We start from the raw sequence: 17360 nt of genomic DNA on the forward strand, positions 1-17360 counted from the left end.
TAGCGGTGGCGGAAACGGGGAGGGTTGTTGGGGATGTCGTGAATGACGGTGACGAGGATGGTCGGCTGGGAAGGAGGGTTGACGACGAACAGGAAACTGAAAACTCAATGAACCAGCAACACCTTCTTCTCCACCGCCAGCATATTCTTCAACGCATCAGCACCACCTCCACATTTTTGCGGCATTTATTAGCTTTTTGCATTTGACATTAATTTTACATATTTGTGTCCTACAGATTCTTCAAAAGAACAAATCTCAGGTGGTCTAAGTTACAGATAATAAAACAGACCGTGAATCCGGTAGAAAAGATGCGATACAGGTGGACAGGACATTTGACACGCTGGCCTTCATCAGTCAGGACACTGAGTACGGGAGTCGGAGGTGACGTTGCAGTTGCAGATGACGTCGGTCAGGCCGCACTTGGAGTATGGAGTTCAGTTCTGCTTGCCTTGCTCGAAGAAAAAAACTCAACGAGCTGGAAAGATTGCAGAGGGAGATTTCCGAGGATGCTGCAGGGACAGGAAGGACTGAGTTATGGAACGAAGTTGGGAATTCTGGGTTTTTTTCGGTGACCTTACAGAGGTGTACAAAACCACGAGGGACACAGATAAGGTGAATGCGTGCACTCTATTTCCCCAGGACTGGGATATTGAGAACATTTACGCACATGATTGAGGGGAGAGTAGCTAAAGACAGAAGCGGGGAGCGAGTTGGGTTAGATAAAAGGGAGCCATTCGGATGGGGAGAGTGGGTAGAGACGGAGTAGAGAAGCGAGGGAGAGACCTGGAACAGAAGGATGAATTGGGAGAAAGGGAGGGAGGCAAGAAAGCATGGTGAGGAAAATGGGGATGAAACAGAGGAGACAGGAGTGGAGAGGGTTGAGATAGAGACTTTAGCGGGACAAGGATACAGAGAGGGCAAGATGGTGAGTAGGATTGCAATAGAAGGAAAGGGGAAAATCGGGTAAGGGTGAGGGGCAGCGGCGCGGAAGGGGTAGTGTGAGTGGCTAAGAGAAATGCGGGAGAAAGAGGATTTTATCATTATATTCAAGTCGGTCCCATTGGTTGTTGACAGAGATCCTGGATCTTTTCAGAACTATCTGGGCACAAAGGTGCAGACTTCTCACAGACGAAGCGCTTACGAACCTCACCGCATTCGATGTCTCCACCGTTAATCCGGCACAAGACATTCGAAGCCACTTCCCTATCAAAGAGGGGTAAACAACTTCTACGCACATCCAGCAGTCAGTCCCAAAACCCAATGACACGCTCCCTCGCCGTTGACTTTTAGCACCCCAACATCTCCTACAATCCTACTTTCCCAGCAGAGCCCTGTGTCAGTCTCCAGAATACTCCCACTGACCCACTCTCTCCCTGCAGCCCTGTGTCAGTCACAAAAATAATCCCTTGCCCCACTCTCTGCCCACAGATCAGTGTCAGAGACCAGAATAATAACAGTACCCAACCTTCTCATCACAGGCTCGTGTCAATTCCCAAAACATTCCCACAACGCCGGTGTCTCCCAAGGCCCATGTCAGTCCTCAAAATGCTCCCACTTCTTTACTGTCTCCCCACAGGCCTGTGTTTTCTGCCTAAGTACTCACACTCACCACTCCCACCCCACAGATCAGTGTCAGTCAAACTATACCCACTGCCTGACTCTCTCCCCACAGCCCCGTGCCGGTCCCCTAAATATTCCCACTGCTCAACCCTCTTCTTAGAGACCTGTGTCAATCACCAAAACATCTCCCGCTTCCCATGCTCTCCCCACGGACGTGTCTCAGTCCCCAGAGTACTCCCACTGAACCATTCTCTCCCCACAGATCTTTGTATGCCCCCAAATTACATCCCTCCCTCATTCTCTCCCCACAGACATGTGCCAGGCCCCAAAGTGTTCCCACTGCCTCACTCTCTCCCACAACCTGGGTCAGATCACAAAAGAGATCCATAGATCCACTCTCACCCCAAGGCCCCGTGCGAGTCCCCAAAATTATCCCAATACCTAGCCTTCTCCCTAAAGGCCTGTGTCAACCACCGAAAGACTCCCACTTCGCACTCTCTTCCCACAGCCCATGTCAGTTCCCACATTTGGAGAAGGAAGTCTGAGTATCAGAACGGGAGTGCGGCGGGAGCCATTTTGATTTTTTCTTCTTCTCACCGGAATTCAGAGAGGCGGGACTGCGCAGGCGTGTGACGTTGGGCAGTGAAGCGGGGAAGATTCTAAAGTAACACAGCTTTATACAGCAGTCAGCGATGTTTTCCGGGAAGCGGAGTGAGACGGGAGCAAAGTGAAGGCTTAAGGGCTTTGGCTCAACGGGCATAGGCAGAAACGGGCAAGACAAGGTAGATTTAGTTTTTAATTTTTCCTGTAATTTGAGGAAAGGGGGAATTATGAGTGTGAGGGCAGCTTGTTGTTCTCGGTGTCGGATGTGGGAGGTCTTAGAGTCTCCCAGCCTCCCGGATGTCCATATCTGCGCCAGGTGCGCCGAGCTGCAGCTCCTAAGGGATCGTGTTAGGGAACTGGAGCTGTCGCTCCATGACCTTCGTCTGGTCCGGGAGAGGCAGGAGATGACAGAGAGGAGTTACAGACAGGTGATCACACCAGGGCCATGGGAGGCAGACAGGTGGGTCACGGTTAGGAGGGGGAAGGGGAAGAGTCAGGTACTAGAGAGTAACCCAGTGGCTGTACCCCTTGACAATAGGTATTCCTGTTTGAGTACTGTTGGGGGGGGGGGGACAACCTACCTGGGGGAAACGGCAGTGGCCGTGCCGCCGGCACAGAATCCGGCATTGTAACTCAGAAGGGTAGGGAAAGGAAGAGGGGCAGTAGTAATAGGGGACTCGATATTTAGGGGTTCAGCTAGGTGATTCTGTAGATCGAGTTCACATGGATAGGCTTTTTCCATTGAGAGCAGGGGAGATTCAAACAAGAGGACATGAGTTGATCGTTAGGGGGGCAAAAGTTTAGGGGTGACACGAGGGGGAATTTCTTTACTCGGAGAGTGGTAGCTGTGTGGAACGAGCTTCCAGTAGAAGTGGTAGAGGCAGGTTCGGTATTGTCATTTAAAGTAAAATTGAATAGGTATATGGACAGGAAAGGAATGGAGGGTTATGGGCTGAGTGCGGGTCAGTGGGACTCGGTGAGAGTAAGCGTTCGGCACGGAGTACAAGGGCCGAGATGGCCTGTTTCAGTGCTGTAATTGTTATATGGTTATTACCTCAGGAGTCTGAAAGATTATTCCTTTCGCTGAAGACTAGAAAATGTCTACCGATGGACGTTGGGAGCATTCTGACTTGGAGCATCGCCGTCTGGTGTGGAGGCCGCAAGGGACAGGGTCACCGGAGGCTGCAGAGGGATGTAGACTCAACCAGCGTCAAAAGGCACCACCTTACCCAGCATCGGGGACATCTTCAAGATGCGATGCCTCGAGAAGGGGGCATCCATCAGCGAGGCCCCTCATCCCGGGACAAGATCCCTGCTCAATACCACCATCGGGGAAGAGGTACAGCAGCCTGAAATCTCAACGATTCGCAAACTCCTTCCACCCCTGCAGCGCGACGTTTTCGAACGCATGTGCACTACCTCCACGTTTCTGAGATTTTATTATCTTTTTTTTTTGTAATTTACATTGATTCTACATGTTTATGCCGTATCGATGCTGCACAAGAACAAAATCCAGGCCGTTTAAGTTTCAGATAATAAATCAAATAGCGATTCCTGTGGAAAATATCCGATAGGGCGGACAGGACACTTGGCCCGCTGGTCTTCACCAGTCACACCGAGTACAGGTGTCGGGATGTCACGTTGCCGTGGTACAAGACGTCGGTGAGGCCGCCCTGCTTTCGGAAAGAATGTCAGTGAACTAGATAAACTGTACAGGGCGTTCTACGGGGATATTGCCGGAACTCGGAGGACTGAGTTATGTTGGGAGTGAGGGAAGGTTGAGACTTTATTCCGTCGAGGGTAGTTGTAAATTTACAGAATTCCATAAACCCGAGAGGGGCACAGACAGAAAGATTGCGCACATACTTTTACCCAGGGTTGGGTTATCGAGAACCAGACGGTACAGGATTGAGGTGAGAGTGGGTGGAAAGCAGAAAGAGAGAGAGAGTTCAGGGAGACGGAGGTTTTAGAGAGAATGGAGAGGGGAGAGAGAGAGAGTGCCTGGGGGAGAGAAGTGGAGAGAGGTGTAAGAGGTGGGCAGAAGGAGCAGAGAAAGTGCGGGCGGACAAAGTTCCGGGAAATAAAGGGAGGTGCGGGGTAGAGAGAAAGGTAGATGGAGCGGGGAAGTGCGGAACCGGGTGAATGGCGAGAAAGAAGGGGATAAACGGCGAGAGGGATTTGTCGGTGTCTGGTGGTGAGAATATGATGGCGATAAGAGGAGGATATGGAGTAGGAGGGAGGGGCAGAGAGGGTGGGGAGGGAATTTGAATTGATTTAGGATTGAGAGTGATGGAGAGAGAAGGAAAAAATGGGGATAGTCACTTGATTCATGTCGACTCCACTGGCTGTTGGCAGAGACCCTGGAACTTTTCAGGAATATCCGGGAACAAAGGTGCCGACTTCTCGCAGATGAAACGCCGATCACTATCACAAGGATTATTCCCTGCGTACGGCTCGCAGTCTCTGCAGTCGGACGTCCCCGGGGACACATTGTACAGGAGGGCCAAGCCCACATTCCTATCCAAGAGGGATAAACAATTTCAACAGAGACAAAACAGCTCCAGCAGAGAACCCGAGCCGAGACCGTCCACAAGCTAATCCCATGAAATCGCTCTCTTCTAATAGCCTGTATCACTCCCCAAACTCATCCCACTCAGCCGCTCTATCCCCACCGCCCTGGACAGTACCCGGACAGATACCACGGTCCCAATGTCTCCCCACAATCCTGTGCCTCCCAAACTAATCCTACCGAACCGCTTCCTCACCACAGTCCTCTGTCAGTCCCCAGACGAATCGAACTGGCCCACCCTCTCCCCTCGGATCTGTTTCAGTCCCAGAAAAAAACCCACTGTCCCACCGTCTCACCACAGAGTTATGGCTGTCCCGAAATGAATCCAATTGTTCCACACTCTTCCTTCAGCCAGTTGCCGGTCCCAGATTAATCCCGTTGCCCCACCCTCTACCCAGAGCTTTGTGTCTGTCTCCCTTCATATCCCACTACACTGCGCTCTCCCAATAGTCTCTGGTCCGCCACCAGACTTATACCACTGGCACCCTCTCTCCCACATCCTTGCCTCAGTTCGCAAAATGAGTTAATTCCATTAACTCACTGAGTGCCACCGCCCTGTATCGGTCTCCAAACTAATCCTGTTTTCCTACTCTACCCCTCAGATCCATGTCATTCACTAAACTATTCCCACTTTTGCTCGCTCTCCTCACAGACCGGCGACTATCTCCAAAATGATCCCACTGCACCGCGCTATCCTCAGAGACATGCGTCAGTACCAAAATAATCCCTGTGTACTTAACTCTCCCCACGGCCCCCTGGCAGTTTGCGAAATATTACCACCGCCCTGTCCTTCCCCGACAGACACAGATCGGCCACAAAACGTCCCCATTGCACCACACGCTCCCGACAACCTCGTACACTGTAATTGTAAACTAATCACATTTTCTTCAGTCTGGATTATATCAATGCCCAACTTTCACCCCACATATCAGTCCAAATCTCACCCGTCTTCGCATTTTCCAATCCAGTATGCCCGGGTTTGGTACAAAAGTTTGTGGGATACAAAGCTCTGGGAAATTAAATTTATTTCATTAATGCCTTGAATTGTAAACAATCTATGTAGCTTCTGTCTGTTGATTACGACAGGAATCCGTGAGTGTGTGATGGGATGGTGCGCAGCAAGTTTCACTCTGTGTCTGCCCCCGGGAGTGTGTGATGGGACGGTGTGGGGGGAGATTAACTCTGTGTCTGCCCCCGGGAGTATGTGATGGGACGATGTGGAGGGAGAGTCACTCTGTATATGAACCCGTGAGTGTGTGATGAGGCGGTGTGGAGGGAGCTTCACTCTGTGTCTGGCGCCGGGAGTGTGTGATGGGACGGTGTGGAGGGAGATTTACTCCATGTTTGAATACGCGAGTGTGTGATGGGACGGTGTGAAGCGAGATTCACTCTGTGTCTGATCCCAGGAGTGTGTGATGGGACGGTGTGGAGGGAGATTCACTCCGTGTCTGACCCAGGGAGTGTGTGATGGTGTGGTGTGCAGGGAGATTCACTCTGTGTCTGACCCAGGGAGTGTGTGATGGTGTGGTGTGCAGGGAGATTCAGTCTGTTTCTGATGCCGGCAGCGTGTGATGGGGCGATGTGGATGGAGATTTACTCTGTGTCTGAACCCGGGTGTGTATGATGATTCCTGTGTTACTGTGGGACCTTCTTGTGCTGTGCCACATACCGCTTCATCACTTGAATTGATTTCGAGCAGCCTTGAATCATTGTTTGAACATTCTTGCATCGCTCTGTAGAAAGATGTTTCAAACGTGGATCCGTAATAACATCGGTCTTTATTTTTGATCCAGTCCTTGGAACACGTTTGCTCTGGCAATCAGAAACAGGGAACAGTGAGATTCAGAGTGAATCACCCGTCACACTTTCCCATCACGCACAACCGGGTTGATACACACAGTGAAATTCCCTCCACGCGATCCCATCACGCACACCTGTGGTCAGACACAGAGAGAATCTCCCCTCACACCGTCCCATCGCACACTCCCCCGGAGGGAAACAGAATCAGGTTCCCTCCACAACTTCCCATCACAGACACCTCGATCAAAAGACGGAGTGATGCTCACTCCACTGCGCCTCGTCACACAGTCTCTGGGTCGGACTCAGAGTTCAGTTCCCTTTATACTCTCCCATTGCACACCCCGGGATCAGGCACAGAGTGCTCTCTCTCTCTCTCTCTCTCTCTCTCTCTCTCTCTCTCTCTCTCTCTCTCTCTCACCTCTCTCTCTCTCTCTCTCTCTCTCTCTCTCTCTCTCCTCTCTCTCTCTCTCTCTCTCTCTCTCTCTTCACGGTCCCATCACACACACACACACACACACACACACACACACACACACACGCACACATGGGTTCAGACTGTCTGCTGCTCACTGAAAAATCACACGCTCTTGCGGTGAGACACCGTGGAAAACTCTCTCCACACCGTGACATCACACATTCCCGGAGTGAGACACAGAGTTAAGTTACTGTCACAGTGTCCAATCGCACACTCCAGGATTCAGACTCCTTCAGCACCGTCCGATTACTGACACCGGAAGAATGACATGGAGTGAAGCTCTTTCTCACTCTCCCATGACACACCCACAGGGTCCAAAAAACAGTGTGCGCCGTCCGCTCCGTCTCATCACCGTCTCGTGGGATCAGACACAGAGTGAATCTCCCTCCACACCGTCCCATCACACACTCCCGGGGTTAGACACAGAGTGAATCTCCCTCCACACCGTCCCATCACACACTCCCGGGGTCAGACACCAGTGTGAATTTCCCTCCACACCGTCCCATCACACACTCCCGGGCTCAGACACAGAGTGAATCTCCCTCCACACCGTCCCATCACACACTCCCGGGGTCAGACACAGTGTGAATCTCCCTCCACACCGTCGCATCACACACTCCCGGGGTCAGACACAGAGTGAATTTCCCTCCACACCGTCCCATCACACACTCCCGGGCTCAGGCACAGAGTGAATCTCCCTCCACACCGTCCCATCACACACTTCCGAGATCAGACACGCAATGAAACTACCTCGGCACCGTCCCATCATACGCACCCGGAGTCAGTTATAGAGTGAAGGTCCCTGTTGGTCATTCAACAAATTCAAATCCACATTGTCCTTTCACAGAATGAAGGTCTTGCCTCACGGCCCCATCATACTCTCCCGGTGTCAGAGAGGGATTGATGCTCCTTCCACCCTGTCCTATCACACTTGACCCTAACCCTAACACACACTATCAGACAGTCCCTGGGTCAGACATGGAGTGAACCACCCTGCACACTACCCCATTACACCCGCCCGTGGTAGGTTAGGAAATTAAACACTCTCTGCTTCATCCCGCCGCATACTCCCGTGGTCAGACACAGTATGATGCTCTTCTACCAGCAAACTTCACACACCACTGGTTTGAGACACAGAGCAGAACACCACCCAGGCACGCGTCACTGTTCCCGGTGTCAGACACAGACATAACGCCCCACCCTCCAAACGCACTCACAACCGCACCCCCGCCATAGCTTCTTATCACACGCACACTGTGTCAAACACAGAGGCCCATCATACATACATAAACAGATATACACACATATACTCGGGTTGAGACACGGATTTCAGCTCCCTACACACCGTCCGATCACACACTCAAGGTCACAAGGTCAGACGCAGACTGAATTTTTCTCTCCACGGACGCATCATGCACTCCCGGGGTCAGCCGTGGAGAGAAGCTCCCTGCACACCCATTTCACACACTCCCGGGGTCAGACGCGGAGAGAAGCTCCCTGCACACCCATTTTACACACCCCCGTGTTCAGACGCGGAGAGAAGCTCCCTGCACACCCATTTCACACACTCCCGAGGTCAGACGTGGAGAGAAGCTCCCTGCACACTCATTTCATACACTCCCTTGCACACTTTTCATACACGCCCAGGGTTAAACGTGGAGTGAAGCTCTCCTCCACATTTTCTCATCACACACACACCCGGAGTCAGACACAGAGTTCTGCTCCCTCAACAAAGCCTCGTCACGGACTGCCTGTGTCAGACCCAGGGTGAATCTCTCTCTCCGTGTCCTTATCACATATTCCAGCGGTGAGACGTGCACTGGAGTTTCCTGCATACCGTCCCGTCACTCACTCCCGGGGTCAGACACATAGTGAAGCTCCCTCCACAATGTCACATAACACACTCCCTGCGACAGAGATGGGGTAAATCTCTCTTGGCACTGTCCTATCACACAATCCCGCTGTCAGACACAGAGTGAAGCTGGATCCAGACTCTCCAATCAGACATTCCCGGAGTGAGGCATAGAGTGAAGCTGTAATGTTACGTCTCACGATCCCGTGGTCAGACACAGAGTGCATCCACCTCCACAACGTCCCATCACACTCTCCTGGAGTCAGTGACACAGTGAAACTTGCTCCACGCAGCCCCATCACACACTCACCGGGTCCAACAGAGTGAATCACCCTCCATACCATCTCTCCACATACTCCCGATGTCAGACACAGAGTGAAAATGGATCCAGACTGTCCAGTCAGACATTCCCGGAGTGAAACATAGAGTGAAGCTGTAATGTTACGTCTCACAATCCCGGGGTCAGACACAGAGTGAATCCACATCCACACCGTCCCATCACACACTCCCGGGGTCAGACACAGAGTGAATCCACCTCCACAACGTCCTATCACACTCTCCTGGAGTCAGTGACACAGTGAAACTTCCTCCACGCAGCCCCATCACACACTCACCGGGTCAAACACAGAGTGAATCACCCTCCATACCATTTCTTCACACACTCACGATATCAAGCACAGAGTGACGCTTCCTCTCTCCATGCCTGCCCTGTGATGAGGAGCGGGTGAAAGAGGGGGGTGATGCCTCACCTGTTCTGTTGGTCAGAAATTCACAGATTTGTTCCTTGGTTTCGTTGAAAGATCTGTACTTCGTTTCGATCTCAGTGAACTGTTGAAGGAGATCGCTGAGCGTTCGTTTAAGAACAGACAGATTAGAGCTGAGCGCAGAAAGCTTGGATTGAAGGGTTGAGTTAGATTCCTGATAGTTTCGGTCGGAGGGGATCTTAGACTGACGAATCTGTGATACTGAGAGAGATGGTGAAGGATGTTTAGCGTTTACAGTGACACGTGAGTCAGCGTCACGCTACCGAACGGGTCACAGAGAGGTCACGGGTGAGGTGTGGGTAATTGTCTCAGTGAGCAGAGCATCGGTGTTATGTTGAGGGGCGATTCTGTCTCGGAGAGGGGTGTCACCTGTGAATCCGTGTCACGGTGCGGAGCTGGGCGGGTCACGTTGAGGAGGCTGCACGTGTCGGTGGTGTCTCAGTGTCACGGTGAAGGGGCGTGTCGGTGTCACTGTGAGGTGTGTTCCCAGTCGCCTTGAGACAGGTTCTCTGGGAGAGATCGGGGTGGAAATCTCAGATATCTCGGATTCAAAGATTGAGTTATACTCATGGACTGGTAGTCGATATTGACGTCGGTTCCTGTTCATCTCCTGATTTTCTTCCCAAAGTAGTTCGTAGTTTCGGTCAGAGCTGATCTGAGATGGTGAAGGAAGTTTCGCGTTCCTAGTGTGTCAGCGTGACGCTACTGAGCGTGTCACGGAGAGTGGTGAGTCAGTGTTACGGTAAGGCTGCTGGTGGCATATTAAGGGTGTCGAGGCCACCGTAAGGTACGTGTCTGGGGCTCGCTGAGCAGTATATCAGGGTACCAGCGAGGTTTTCGTCGGTTCACGATTGGTTTACGTCAATATCACGGCGATAGTTGATTCCCCGTCAGACCGAGTCGCTGTTTTATTGAGAGACGTATAGCTGTCATTGTGATAGGTGTTTCTGGGTCCATGTGGGAGGTGCACTGCGACACATTTCGGGATATCTCTATGCAATGGTGAGAGATATGTCGGGGTCACAGTGCGAGGTTTGATGGTGTTGCAGTCAGAGACTCGTCGGTGTTATAGTGTCTGATGTATTGGTGTGACTCGTCAGTGTCACCGTGAAGACTGAGACGTGGTCATTCTGAGAGACCCGTCAGTACCACAGTGAGGGGTGTGTTGATATTACCGTAAAGGGTGTTTCTGGGAAATGATGGGAATGTGGAGCTTTTACAGTGAACATTTTCATTCTCTGCAGTTTGGTCGTTGCGACCGGTGTTAAACTCACCTTGAATCCTCCAGCAGATTCCCGTGATAATGAGGGCCGCTGTTAAAACACAGATTAGCCATATGCTTGAGTCTGATCGGTCTCTCCTTGGTTCACTGTCCATGTCGCCTGTGGAAAAATCGTTACCTGTCTGTCAATCCATCGTCAGGTTCCCTGAATACCGCAACCCTGCTCCTCCCACCCTCTGAGTTCAAATCACTGTCTTTCCCTCATGCAGAGCTGTGAGCGTAAATCACAGAGCAGAACAGACCCTTCGACCCAAATTTTTGCTATACCGATTATACTTTATAACTAAATCGTTTTTGCCTACAAAGTTCATTTCCCTCCAATCCCTGCGCATTCCGGTCCCCGTCAAACAACCAATGAAATGTCAAAGAGCCAATGTGTTTCTCCCACTCGTATGAGTGACATTTACCTGGCTCCTGATCTCTGCTTGGAGACGCCAAAACCGTGTGTCTGTCTGACTCAAACACAGACGGAGGCTCACTCCAGACAATCCTATTTCTCCTCCCGGAGTCAGACACAGAGAGAGGCTCCCTCCACAACGATCCATGACACAATTCCCTGATCAGGAATGGAGTGCAGCTCTTTCCAAATTGGTCTATCACTCAGTCCCGGTATCGGAGACGAAACGAAGCTCCCTACACACTGTCTCATCGTACAGAACGGGAGTTGGACATCGAGTGAAAGTCACTGCACACAGTCGCATCACACGCTGCCAGGGATCAGCTCAATCGACACCGTCTCATATCACGCACTTGGATTGAAATATTTTGTTAAGCTCCCTTCCTCCTCTCTCAATAATCCCCAGTCCTTCAACGTCCCAGTCGTCCCGGATTTTGTATTTTGTGTCTCTGTCACAGATTGTGTGTGTGTGTGTGTGTGTGTGTGTGTGTGTGTGTGTGTGTGTGTGTGTGTGTGTGTGTGTGTGTGTGTGAGTGTGTATGTGTGTGTGTATGTGTGTGTGTGTGTGTGTGTGTGTGTGTGTGTGTGTGTGTGTGAGTGTGTATGTGTGTGTGTATGTGTGTGTGTGTGTGTGTGTGTGTGTGTGAGTGTGTGTGTGTGTGTGTGTGTGTGTGTGTGTGTGTGTGAGTGTGTATGTGTGTGTGTGTGTGTGTGTGTGTGTGTGTGTGTGTGAGTGTGTGTGTGTGTGTGTGTGTGAGTGTGTATGTGTGTGTGTGTGTGTGTGTGTGTGTGTGTGTGTGTGTGTGTGTGTGAGTGTGTATGTGTGTGTGTGTGTGTGTGTGTGTGTGTGTGTGTGTGTGAGTGTGTATGTGTGTGTGTATGTGTGTGTGTGTGTGTGTGTGTGTGTGTGTGTGTGTGTGTGAGTGTGTATGTGTGTGTGTATGTGTGTGTGTGTGTGTGTGTGTGTGTGTGTGTGAGTGTGTGTGTGTGTGTGTATGTGTGTGTGTGTGTGTGTGTGTGTGTGTGTGAGTGTGTGTGAGTGTGTATGTGTGTGTGTGTGTGTGTGTGTGTGTGAGTGTGTGTGTGTGTGTGTGTGTGTGTGAGTGTGTATGTGTGTGTGTATGTGTGTGTGTGTGTGTGTGTGTGTGTGTGTGTGTGTGTGTGTGTGTGTGTGTGTGTGTTTGAGTGTGTGTGTGTGTGTGTGTGTGTGTGTGTGTGTGTGTGTGTGTGTGTGTGTGTGTGTGTGTGTGTGTGTGTGTGTGAACCGATGTGTCGTGCAAGGCAGATGACGGGATGGGAGGGATACAGGTCCATAATTCGATCAAACTGGTGTCACAGGCGGACAGGGTGGTAAAGAAAGTAATTGGCACATTGGCCTTCAAAAAACAATTTTCTGAGTACAGGAACTGAGATATTACGTTAAATAGTCTGAGTCATTGGTGAGACCTAATTTGGAGTTGTGTGTGCAGTTCTGGTCACTCAGCTACAAGCAAGATGTAAAGGAGGTTGGAAGAGTACAGGGAACATTTACAAGGATATTGCTGGATCTGCCGGATCTGAGTTAAAAGGAAAGATTGAATAGGTTAGGGCTGTACTCCTTAGAATGTAGAGGTTTGAGAGGAGATTTGATAGAGGTATACAACATTATGAGGAGTGTGGATAGGGTAAATGCAGGCAGGGACTTTCTTCAGAGATAGGCAAATCTCCTCGGACATACAGTGAAGCTCCGTCCAGACCGTCCCGTCACACACTCCCGCGGTCAGACACACAGAGAAACTCCCTGCACATGGTCCCTTGACACACTCCCCTTTCAGCCACAGAGTAAAGCTCCCTCCGCACCGTCCCATAACACGTTCCCGGGGTTAGACAGAGGGAAGCTTTCTTCACTCTCTCTCTCTCTCTCTCTCTCTCTCTCTCTCTCTCTCTCTCTCTCTCTCTCTCTCTCTCTCTCTCTCTCTCTCTCTCTCTCTCTCTCTCTCTCTCTTTCACACACACACACACACACATTCACGGAGTCACAGAAAGACAGAAACATAGAAAACCTACAGCACAACACAGGCCCTTCGGTTCACAAAGTCGTGCCGTGCATGTCACTTCCTCAGAAATTACAAGGCTGACCTGTAGCCCTCTACTTTAAAGATGCATTATGTACCAGTTCAAAAGCCTCTCAAAAGACCGTATTGTACCCGCCTCCACCACTCTTGTCGGCAGCCCATTCCACGTACTCACCACTCTCCGAGGTAAAAAAAACTTAGAACATAGAACATGGAACATAGAAAAGTACAGCACATGCAGGCCCTTCGGCCCATAATGCGGTGCCGACCCTTAAACCCTGCCTGCCATATAAGCTCCTACCTTAAATTCCTCCATATAACTGTCTAGTAGTCTCATAAATTTCACTACTGTATCTGCCTCCACCACTGACTCAGGCAGTGCAATCCATCCTTACTCTCATATCCCCCTTGAACGTTGCTCCCCTTACCTTAAAGCCATGTCCTCTTGTATTGAGCAGTGATGTCCTGGGGATGAAGCGCTGGCTATCCACTCTATCTTTCCCTCTTAATATCTTGTACACCTCTAACATGCCTCCTCTCATCTTCCTTCTCTCCAGAGAGTAAAGTCCTTGCTCCCTTAATCTCTGATCTTAATGCATACTCTTTAAACCAGGAACCATCCTGGTAAATCTCCTCTGTACCATTTCCGATGTTTCCACGTCCTTCCTGTAGTGAGGCGACTAGAACAGTGCACAGTACTCCAAGTGTGGCCGAACCGGATTTTTATAGAGCTGCATCATTACTTCGGACTCTTAAACTCTATCCCACCCCATAAGCTTTCATAGCTAACCTATTTACGTGTGTGAAAACTTGTAGGGTTCTGTGGAACTGTGCCCCAAGATCCCTCTGCTCCTGCACACTACCAGGTACACAACCTCTTACTTGTACTAGGCCTTGGAGTTAATCCTTCTAAAGTGTAGCACCTTACACTTCTGCTGGTTGCACTCCATCTGCCACTTCTCAGCCCACTTCTACATCCTATCAATGTCTCTCTGCAATCTTCGACACTATACTAAACACCACCAACCTTTGTGTCGTCTGTAAACTTGCCAACCTCCCCTTTACCCCCACATCCAGGTGGTTAATAAAAATCACGAAAAGAATGGGTCCCAGAACCGATCCATTTTAACACCACGAGTCGGAACCCTGCAATCCGCAATGTGCTCCCTCCACCACGACACAATGCTTCCTGCAGGCAAGCCACCTGCCAAACTTCCCTGGACCCCGGGAGTATGTGATGCAAAGTTGCGAAGGGAGATTCACTCTGTGTCTGACCCCGGGAGTGTGTGATGGGACGGTGTGGAGGGAGATTCACTCTGTGTCTGACCCCGGGAGTGTGTGATGGGACGGTGAGGAGGGAGATTCACTCTGTGTCTGACCCAGGGAGTCATTGACGGCATGTTCATCGTACATTTCAAAGAAATAAAACATCATCCCAATTCAATCCCGCAAGTTCTAGCCTTCTAGCCTCAATTAAAAAAGTCTCCGGCCCTCTCTCATTCTATCATTTTTCATGAGAGAAATGGAGGGAGTTAAACTCTCTGTCTGACACCGGGAGTATGTAATGCAACTGTGTGGAGGGTGATTCACTCTGTGTCTGACTCCGGGATTACGTGATAGACGGTCTGAAGAGAGATTCACTGTGCATCTGACTCCGGGAGTGCGCGATGGACGGTGTGTGGGGAGCTTCTCAGTGCGACTGACCGCGGGAGTGTGTGATGAGACGGTGTGGAGGGACCTTGTCTCTGTGTCTGACCCCCGATGTATGTGATGGGACGGAGTGGAGGGAACTTCACTCTGGGGTGTATACATCACACATACCTCTTTCTCTTTTGAATTTGTTTCAAGACGCTTTAAAACCGAGTTAGAATAATGTTGCATTGCCTCATCGTCTTCTCTGGAAAATAGGACGAATGAACAATGAATCTCTGTCCACACCGTCAATTGCATCCGCCGGTATTCAGACACAGAATCGGAATCCTTTTACACCGGCCCTTCACACAGTCCCGGCGTCACTTGTAAAGTGGAGATCCCACCGAACCGTCCGATCATACAGACTCCACACACAAAATGCTGGTGGAACACATCAGGCCAGGCGTCATCTATAGGGAGAAGCACTGTCAACGTTTCTGGCCGAGACCCTTCGTCAGGACTAACTGAAAGGAAAGATACAAAGAAACGTGGACAGTGCTTCTCCCTGTAGATGCTGCCTGGCCTGCTGTGTTCCACCAGCATCTGCAGATTACCTCGTGTTTAATCATCCAGACTCAGCGGGTTAGAAACAGAGTGAAGCTCCGCCTGCATTGTGCCATCACATAATTCAGTTGCCAGACAGACAGAGAAGTTCCCAACACAGTCTCACAAAACACATTCCCGGGATCAGACACAGAGTCAAGAACCCAAAACACAGCCCAGCACATACAAACAGCGTTCGACACTAAGTAAAGTTGCTTCCACACCGTCCCATCTCACACTCCCGTGGTCAGCTTCGGAGTAAAGCTCACTCCACACCGTCCCATCTCACACTCCCGGGGTCAGCTTCGGAGTGAAGCTCACTCCACACCGTCCCCTGCCACATTACCGGATCAGGCACAGAGTGAACTCCCTCCACACCTACCCATCACAAACTACCGTGGTTAGACACAGATTGAAGCTTTCTCCACTCCGCCCGTCACACACTTGCGGGGTCAAACACTGAATAAAGTTCTCCGTCCGATGGAAACACAGAACCACAGAACACTACAGCACAGTACAGGCCCTTCAGCCCTCCATGTTGTGCCGACCCATATGATCCTTAAAAAAATACAAAACCCACACTACCCCATAACCCTCCATTTATCTTTCATCCATGTGCCTGTCCAAAATGCTCTTAAATACTCCTATTGCTTCGGCCTCCACTAACATCCCTGTCAAGTCATTCCAGGCATTCACAACCCTCTGTGTAAAAAACTTACCCCTGAGATCTCCCCTAAACTTCCCTCCCTTAATTTTGTACACATGCCCTCTGGTGTTTTCTATTGGAGGTGATGGGGTGCAAGAGAATTATCCAGGCTGGCTGTCTGCTTCAGCGGGAAGTGCAGAGCGAGTCCGTGGAGGTGAGGCTGATACCACGGATATGCTGAGATTCGTTCACGACTCCCTGCACTTCTCTCCGGTCACAGAGGGAGTAGTTTCCCTCAAAGCCGAGCTGTATCGGAGACGTCACGTGATGACGTAGGGTCGAGACCTGGGAATCCAGCTCTCCAGTAAAAAATTAGTAAATTAATGTTTAAGTGAAGAAAAGTTTGGAAATACTTTTTCAAAGTTACTTATAAACTGCTCCGGATTGTTTCAAACTATGTCTCAAAAACAGAAGACGAAGAAAACTATTACCTTGAAGACAACGCAAGTTGGAGCAGAATCAATTCCCGCTGCTACAAAAGAACAGCGTGCTCAACTACATTTTACCTCCGGCGATACAGAACAGGAAACTGCGGCAATATCAACCATTTCTAAAGAAAAAGACCAACAAGAATTGCGCAAACGTGAAAGAAAGAGCATGCGCAAACGCGAGCAACTGAACTACAAATCCCAGATACCATTGAAACCAGAAGTGAAAGTGAATCTGCTGTAGATTCAGATTCTCTGGATAAATCAAACGAATAAGGAGGTAAAAGATTTTATGGAAATATAGAAAAAACTTTGATGCAAATAATGCGTAAATTAGAAAAATTAAACGCATTAAAAGTAATAAAAATGATATGAAATATATGAAGATTATGTTTGACAAAATTATAAAAAGACAGGACAAAATGTATAAGAGAATTACAGACTTGGAAGTAGCAAAGGAAGACATTGTTTAAAGAATGAACAAAATGGAATGTAATATTTCTGCCTGGACATCAGAAAGAAAACAGTTATTGGAAAAAGTGGATATGCTTGAACATTTTAGCAAACGAACAAATATTAAGATTGTTGGACTTAAAGAAGATATAGAAGAAGAAGATCCAATAATTTTTTTTTCA

General features: G+C 49.8%; 1 protein-coding gene across 1 annotated transcript; it reads right to left on the reverse strand.

The window, feature by feature from the left end:
- Nucleotides 1–1046: 1046 nt before the first annotated feature.
- Nucleotides 1047–11000, reverse strand: LOC140719874 (oxidized low-density lipoprotein receptor 1-like). The gene is made up of 6 exons (XM_073034800.1): nucleotides 10898–11000; nucleotides 9609–9824; nucleotides 6402–6544; nucleotides 5677–5741; nucleotides 4564–4680; nucleotides 1047–1203 (listed from the first exon to the last, which is right to left on the reverse strand). The coding sequence occupies exons 1-6, from the start codon at nucleotides 10998–11000 to the stop codon at nucleotides 1047–1049; spliced, it is 801 nt and encodes a 266-aa protein (XP_072890901.1).
- Between the last annotated feature and the right edge of the window lie 6360 nt (nucleotides 11001–17360).

This window comes from Hemitrygon akajei, unplaced genomic scaffold (assembly GCF_048418815.1).
Source record: "Hemitrygon akajei unplaced genomic scaffold, sHemAka1.3 Scf000033, whole genome shotgun sequence".
NCBI classification, from domain to species: domain Eukaryota; kingdom Metazoa; phylum Chordata; class Chondrichthyes; order Myliobatiformes; family Dasyatidae; genus Hemitrygon; species Hemitrygon akajei.